The sequence below is a fragment of the Leopardus geoffroyi genome, chromosome B4 (genome assembly GCF_018350155.1).
Source record: "Leopardus geoffroyi isolate Oge1 chromosome B4, O.geoffroyi_Oge1_pat1.0, whole genome shotgun sequence".
In the NCBI taxonomy this organism is placed as follows: domain Eukaryota; kingdom Metazoa; phylum Chordata; class Mammalia; order Carnivora; family Felidae; genus Leopardus; species Leopardus geoffroyi.
The window spans coordinates 82,288,898-82,297,327 of NC_059341.1; the positions used below are offsets into that span (position 1 = coordinate 82,288,898).

Below are 8,430 nucleotides of genomic sequence, written 5' to 3' on the forward strand. Positions count from 1 at the left end.
AAAGTTCTGTAAAAGATAATTTTAGTATTCATAGAGTTCGGTTTCTTTAGTCTGTGACTATGTGGATCCAACCTACTAAATTTCTATCCTGCCTTCTCTCCACTCTGTACTCTCTAAAATCTGAGGATATCATGTCAAAGAATTCATTACCTCTGGCTTCAGATGAGGAGTTGGAGGGCGCAAAAGAATGTGAACCGGAGTGAAAACTTAGGAATTTTGTCACATTGTTAAAAATTGAACTTCAATGACTTTCAAATTTTGGTGCATTCACATTTGAGTGACCTTTTTCCCAACACATCATCTTTTCTACATTATACTAGTAAGTAATAATACGGGGAATTAGGTGACAGAAATGAGGAAATGAGTCACTTTTATTGGGGTTGGAAAAAGGACAAGGAGTTTCCCGATGGGAAGAAAACCCTTCAGGGAAGTGTTTTTAAAAAGTCAACAGGTAGCACTTCTATTCCAGTTATCAGGAAAACCTAGGTTAAAATCCCTGTTTTCTCATTCAGGTATATGACTTTGACAAGATTTTTAAAAATCTTTTTAGATTCAGTTTCCAATCTGTGAAATAAGGACTTTAAGAAAAATCATTCTATGTAAAACACAGAGTGTGGTATGTAGTAAAACCTTACTTTAAAACATTGTATCTATTTTTATTAAGTTGTCTTAAAGACCTCTATATTAAATTAAATTTGTTTCTTGGCAGAGACAAATTTCAGCACTATCTATCTGTGTAACCGTCTTTTCTTTAATCCTTCTATTTGTGTTTTCTACTCTAGATTATATAAGAGAAGAAAAATATGAGAAACCACACAGAAATAACAGAGTTTATCCTCCTGGGATTGTCAGATGACCCACAGCTTCAGGTGGTGATCTTTGTCTCTCTGCTCATCACCTACATGCTCAGCATCACTGGCAACCTGACCATTATCACCCTTACCCTGCTGGATTCCCACCTCCAGACCCCCATGTATTTCTTCCTCAGAAACTTCTCCTTATTAGAGGTTTCATTCACAACTGTCAGCATACCCAAGTTCCTGGGCACCATGATGACTGGAGATAAAACCATTTCCTTTAATGACTGCATTGCTCAGCTATTTTTTTACATTCTCTTGGGAGTCACTGAATTTTACCTTTTGGCCGCCATGTCTTATGACCGTTACATTGCCATCTGCAAACCTCTGCATTACACGACCATCATGAATCACAGAGTCTGCATACTCCTTGTCTTTGCTTCATGGCTGGCTTCATTCTTAATCATATTCCCGTCACTTATGCTGTTCATACAACTTGATTACTGTAAGTCCAATGTTATAGACCATTTTACCTGTGATTATTTCCCCTTACTACACCTTTCTTGTTCAGACACAAAATTCCTAGAGATTGTGGGTTTTTCCTGCACTGTGTTTACTCTAATGTTCACTTTGGCGTTAATAGTTCTGTCCTATATATATATCATCAGAACAATTTTGAGGATTCCTTCTGCTAGTCAGAGGACAAAGGCCTTTTCCACCTGTTCTTCTCACATGATCGTCATCTCCATCTCCTATGGCAGCTGCATTTTCATGTATATTAATCCATCAGCAAAAGACAGAGTGTCCCTGAGCAAGGGAGTTGCTGTGCTCAACACCTCAGTGGCCCCCATGCTGAACCCCTTTATTTACAGCCTAAGGAATCAGCAAGTCAAGCAAGCCTTCATGGACAGGGCAAAAAAGATTGTATCTTTCTCAAAAAAAATGAAGAAATAAAAGTGCTATTATAATTAAAGGCACATGATGAGCAATTAAACAAAAGTGGGGCCCTTCCAAAGTTTATTAATATCTACACAGCCTCAATGGAGTTATTTTTTCTTAATTAAACTTTTATTGCCAGCAGTTTACTGAGGAGACATATATATATATACGTGTTTTTTCTATTTAAATTCCAATCCATCTCTCATGCATTTCCCTTCCTTTGAGCTAGTCTTCCCACTCTGTAACCATGAGACTGGCCTCATTTCTTATAAATATTTTTAAATACCAATTCTTTCAAAATCATACATAGAAAATCAAAGAAATGCAAAAAGAGACCCAAGATCAATGAGTTAAAATTGTTTTATGATTTTACCAGGAAACACTCTTTCAAAGAATTCAGAAAATACTGTCATGTTTAACATTCTTTTTAATTTACTATATAAGTATCATAAATATAACTTAGTCTTATTAGAATGTTACAGAGACTATCCTCTCCATTTTATAGCACGCTTAGTAACTATGCGAAAAAAGTGCAATTAAAAAATAACAATTATTTTTTTGAGAACTCTAAAAGTATTTCTCAAGTACTGAGTTTAACTTTTCTGTGCCATAATTAATTGAAAACACAATTATAAATATACACTTACTTGGGAAAAACTTGAAGCAGCCCCTATTTTTGGAACTCCATAATTACCATATACACCATATCAGCTCTTTTAAAAGCCTAAAGAAATAGATATTCCTAGATACAGATTGAGTACATATACTGTGTTTCAGTAGTGTATTTAAATGCTTGATGTTAAACAGCTCTTTTTGAAAATCAGTTAAGTTATAAGTTTCTCATACCTTTTGTGGCTGTTTTGATATGAAAGCTTACACATACAATTCATTTAAGTGCAAAAGATACAAAACCTTATTTGTTTCATAATATACTTTGTTAATAGAAAAATCATTTTAAGGGTGCCTGGGTGGCTCAGTCAGTTGAACATGCAACTCTTGATTTAGGTTGTGGGACTGAGCCGCACATCAGGCTCTGCTCTGAGCGTGGAGCCTGCTTGAGATACTCTCTCTCTCTCTCTCTCTCTCTCTCTCTCTCTCTCATGCACACACACATGCTCACACCAAAAAAAAAAAAAAAAAGTCATTTTAACAAAAATAAGTTACATACCCACTCTCACTGCTTTTGTTCATTACTCTACTGGAGGTTCTATCCAGGGCATTAGCACAAGAATACTAAATACATTTAAAACTACTGGAAAAGAAGAAACAAATAAATCTTTCTTTGCAAAGAACATTATTTTCCTCCTATGGCCTTACTGCATTTACACTAAATGTTTCTTAACCCTGACATACTCCCCTCCCAGATATCTGCATGGGATAAGCCAGACATCCACATGTCCCCTCAATAAGGCCCACCCCAATGACACTACTTGAAATTTAGTGGCTCCCCACTTCCAAGATTTTTAAATTTCCTCTTCCTTTACAAAACATTAATTTACAAAAGACCATATAATGTACTAATCAATCACGTCCATTGCTTATTGTCTGTCTTATACCCCTCACCCCATGAAAGCAGGGATCTCTGCCCACTTTGTAGACACAGTGATGTGTTCCGGCAGTGCTGTGCTGGGACCTGCCTTTACACTTCCCAACAGCCAACTGTGCTTGTGTCTCCTCAATTCTGCATTCAGAAAGGCCACATCACCTGCCAGGGTGTGAGACTTTACATCTTAAAAATTGATAAACTCTACCGATGGGCTCCTCACCTCCACTCACTGAGAGGCAGTTGTTCAACATTTACTGGAAGTCACTATTCCTCCTCATTTAGAACATGTGTCTGCCATGTAGTGGGTATTCAATAAATATTTTTTGAATAATGAATAAGTTTAAATAACGTAGAATGGCTCCAGTGTCCTAGCAATCAGAGCCCTGACTAAATATTTTGTCCAACAGAACCACATACTATTTATACAATAATGCACATGACATTTAGCTTTTAAAACAATGTTCAAATAAAATGTGTGTTTCATCATAACTAGACAACTTTGAATGACAAAGAAATAATTAACTGAATATTTCTAATGCATTTGGTGTTCATTTTTTCTTTTATTTTACATTAGGACACTTGACAACTACGTAAAAATCTATTTCCTTGATTTTTCATGAAATCAATTATAACATTTCTAGTTAAGGTTTTCCTAATGAGCTTTCTAATGGTAGCAATGGATTCTCTAATGGATGCAAACCCTTGTTTTTCTCAAAGAAAAATTCTTACAACTCTTTGGGCTACACTTAATAATATATGAGATCCAACATCATCTGTCAATTGATAAACTTCTGAGATTATAGATTTAATTTAGAATAATAGCTCAATTAAATGGTGGTGCTCAGTAAGTAGGAGGCCAGTCAGACATCCTGACAGGTGGGAGGGGACTTACCTATAAAGGATGATAATGTACCACTGAAATTAATTAGTAATATGCACTGGAATTATTTAGTAATATGATGTCAGTTAAGGTTTTCAGAGAAAGTCTTTAATAATTTTTTTTATTTATTTTAGAGATAGAGCATGAGTGGGGGAGAAGGGTAGAAGGAGAGAATCCCAAGCAGGCTCTATGCTCATCACGGAGCCTGGGTTTAGATCTCTTTACCCTGAGATCATGGATCCAGACGAAATCAAGAGTCTCAACTGACTGATTGTTTTACTGGTTCATAAATATTCTCACAATGAAAAGATGTCATATGCACAAATATAAACAAGGATTTAATGGAAGTAAATAACATAATGAAAGAAAGTAGTCAAAAGGCAATAAAAGCCACATTAGCAGGAGCTTTGGGAAGGGTTTCCCTAAATTCAAAGGGCCAATACAGGGATAAACCTTCTCATGTCTTTAATTGGTTGCCCATTTCAGAAGGCAATCAAGTCGCACTAGAAATCCATAGCAGCATTTTCTACCATTTCATTCTGCTAAAGAATTCTTCTCGGGGTTGCCAGAATTCAAAGGATATAAGGACACCAATTCTACTGAGGAAAAGTCCAGAGTTTCTGGGAGAAAATGTGAATTCCTTGTATAATCAGAAGGGTGAATTCCAGGTCCAGCTCCCACACACTCATTATCACTCTGTTTATGTATTTGCCTATTTACCTAATAAATTTGCTTTTATACTTCTTAATCAATGTTTATAAAAATGATTCACCTGTATCTTTAATGATTCTTCTCCTTGGCACTCAGATTACTTAATGAATTCCCCTGAGCCAACAAAAAGACATAGTTAAATAGGTCCAGTTCCATTTGTATGGCATACATTGAAAGGAACATTCCTTATTTTCTATTTTTCAAAGAAGCATTTGCAGCAAGATATAGCAGTCCCTGAACCTAGGGAAAATACTACTTAGATTTTATAGATGTATAATCAGAATTACAAATTATTGATTTCAAATGTTTACATGAATAGAAAGAAAAATGATTTAATAAATCAGTGTGTTGTACTATATGAAAAGAGGCAAATGGGAGAGTACTTTACTAGCCAACCCAGGTGTAACTGAATTAGTACATGGAGCTTGATAAGAGATGAAAAGCCAGAATGAGTTGTACTACAATAAAATGTTATCAGAAATTCATAGTATCAGTAATGAAGGATATCGTGAGTCACATATAATTAATCTACCAACAAAGAGAATTATGATCCTTAAGAACTTGAAAAAGCTAAAACAACAAACTTCTTTTGAGAGCACAATGGAAACCAAGTCTTTTGCTAACTCAATTTAGCAGCTCTGAAATTATGTAAATAAGCAAATCAGATGACAAAATTTGAGATTAAATCATCCAGAAGAACCAGAGTAAGTAAATTTTTCATTCAATATATATGTCTTCATTTTATACCAATATCTCCAAAAAATATTATTTGTATATGTTTGGGGATTTATAAACTTTTCATTATTAAAAATTAAATAACTGTTTACTACCAAGAGACTATTAATACAATGTTAAAGGAGGAACACAGAAATAAATCTTGGATTGTCCATTTCTTTCTAACTTGAATTCATATTCTGTTATAAAGTAGGGTTTTTAAAAAAATTCCCAGGGCACATGGGTGGCTCAGTCAGTTAAGCAGCCATCTTGGGCTCAGGTCATGATCTCATAGTCCATGAGTTGGATAGAGTCCTGCGTCAGACTCTGTGCTGACAGCTCAGAGCCCGGAGCCTGCCTCACATTTTGTGTCTCCCTCTCTCTCTGCCCCTTCCCACCCCTCTGCTCGTACTCTGTCTCTCAAAAATAAACATTAAAAAATGATAATAAATTTTTTAAAATTCCCTACTGGAAAGGGTGTCTGTTATTTTGATTATCTACATGTTTATCTTCCATGACAATATTGTAAAAAAAAAAAATGTTAGGCATTATATGAATTAAACTATTTCCAGGATATTATTTATTTTAGTAATAGAAGGAATAGAAGGGTACCTTCTTGGCTGTTTGGCCTTTTATCAGAAAAGGAAACAAATGATAAGAGAGAGATAACATCAATCAAACCCTTAAGAAAGTAATTTATGAGATGAGGCGCCTGAGTGACTCAGTCAGTTAAGTCTCCCACTTTGACTCAGGTCATAATCTCACAGCTTCTGCGTCCTAGCCCCATGGTGGGCTCTGTGCTGACAGCTCAGAGCCTGGAGCCTGCTTCAGATTCTCTGTCTCCCTCTCTCTCTGCCCCTCCCCACTTGGGCGTTCTGTCTGTCTGTCTCTCTCTCTCTCTCTCTTAAAAGTAAACATTTTAAGAAATTTTATTAAAAAAGTGATTTATGAGAGAATGTGAATAAAACATTCCCATGGATAAACATGTATGTTCTAAGTGAGATGATTACTATAGTGACAAGTTGTTTAATCTTGTGAAAGTTCCCTCAACTATGTAGCTTCAAAATATAAAATGTGAGGGCAGCCTAAATCACTCCTATAAGATTTCAAACCCTATATTTAGATTATCCATAATCCAGACTAGTTTTTATAATATTGAGGTAAAGGAAAAATCATTAGAATATTTTTATGTTTTTATAAAAAAGAGAATAATTACAAGCTTAATCTTGAAACATTAGAAGAAATAGCTTCTGCTTAAATGCTAGCAAAAGACATTTTTTATAATCCATGGCCTGTGATTGTGTGTACTCAACAATAAAAGATCAATCTTTAACTTCAGATCATGTTATTACTTGAATGTAAGGTCCAATAGAAATTGGACAGAGTTGCTGAAGGGGAACATGTGTTTTTGGCTTTCATAGATTATTCACCATCATGGACATTTTAAGATTTTATATTCTATCCTCAATCTTCTTTTAACTCTTTTATTTTCTATAGGGGAACATACATTCTCTGTTCGAAAGTGGGGAAAAATGATCAGCGATGAAAAACCACACAGTACCCAAAGAATTCATTCTTCTAGGGCTATCTGATGACCCAGAGCTCCAGACTGTGATTTTTCTCTTTTTAATTATCACATATATATTAAGTGTCACTGGAAATCTGACCATCATCACTCTCACCTTGGTGGATTCCCATCTACAGACCCCTATGTATTTCTTCCTCAGGAACTTCTCTGTATTAGAAATATCCTTTACAACTGTCTGTATTCCTAGATTTCTGGGCACAATTATCACCAGAAACAAAACAATTTCATACAATAATTGCACTGCTCAGTTGTTTTTCCTCATCTTCATGGGTATAACTGAGTTTTATCTTCTCACTGCCATGTCCTATGATCGCTATGTAGCCATCTGTAAACCCCTACATTATGCAACCATCATGAACAAAAGAGTCTGCATTTTACTTGTCTGTTGTGCTTGGCTGGCAGGATTCTTAAATATCTTCCCACCAGTGATTCTTTTTCTCCAGTTAGATTACTGTGGCTCCAATGTCATCGATCACTTTGCTTGTGACTATTTTCCCCTCTTGCAGTTATCTTGCTCAGACACATGGCTCCTAGAAGTGATTGGCTTTTACTCTGCAATAGTCATACTGCTTTTCACTTTGGCATTAATAATTCTATCCTACATGTTCATCATGAGAACAATTCTGAAACTGCCTTCCGCCAGTCAGAGAAAAAAGGCATTTTCTACGTGTTCCTCTCACATGATTGTCATTTCCATCTCTTATGGAAGCTGCATATTCATGTATGCCAACCCTTCCGCAAAACAGAAGGCATCATTGACCAAAGGAGTAGCTATTCTGAATACCTGTGTGGCTCCTATGATGAATCCATTTGTATATACCCTGAGGAACCAGCAAGTAAAGCAAGCCTTTAAGGATACTGTCCAAAAGGTTATGTTTTTCTCCAGTGATTGAAGGCATTAGTAGCATTACAAGAATGAAGTGCTTGGAAATGCTTTCTGTTATTCACACTTTCTCAAAACTCCCTTTCCTTTACTCGAGTTATGTGTTTTCTCCTTTTTTTCCATCCCCCTATTACAATTTCCCAATCATGGAACTCAATAAATTTGATAATGTGAATATCATGTCAGAATTTTCTGTACATTCGAAAGTTTTATTCAAATGTATTTGAATGAAGTAATAAAATTGGGTTGATGATTATGATTTTGAATGGGAGTGGTTTGATTTTGAAGAGACATGGGCTTTAGGTTGATGGTAAGTGTGTAAGAGTACATGCAGATTTCTGAACTTTTCATTCTTACTAATAGAAATGAATG

At 35.5% G+C, this 8,430-nt stretch overlaps 2 protein-coding genes across 4 annotated transcripts in view; both read left to right on the plus strand.

Moving 5' to 3' along the window:
- Positions 1–2,097, plus strand: part of LOC123590229 (olfactory receptor 6C1-like) — a 144,939-nt gene extending 142,842 nt beyond the window's left edge. For all 3 annotated transcript variants that reach the window (XM_045463145.1, XM_045463146.1, XM_045463147.1), the window contains one exon: positions 783–2,097. In XM_045463145.1, coding sequence (XP_045319101.1) covers positions 804–1,751 — 948 coding nt within the window. In that variant the 5' untranslated portion in view covers positions 783–803 and the 3' untranslated portion in view covers positions 1,752–2,097. The remainder of the gene's footprint in view (positions 1–782) is intronic.
- Positions 781–8,068, plus strand: LOC123590230 (olfactory receptor 6C3-like). The gene is made up of 2 exons (XM_045463148.1): positions 781–869; positions 7,085–8,068. The coding sequence occupies exon 2, from the start codon at positions 7,130–7,132 to the stop codon at positions 8,066–8,068; it is 939 nt and encodes a 312-aa protein (XP_045319104.1). The 5' UTR covers positions 781–869; positions 7,085–7,129.
- Positions 8,069–8,430: the final 362 nt, after the last annotated feature.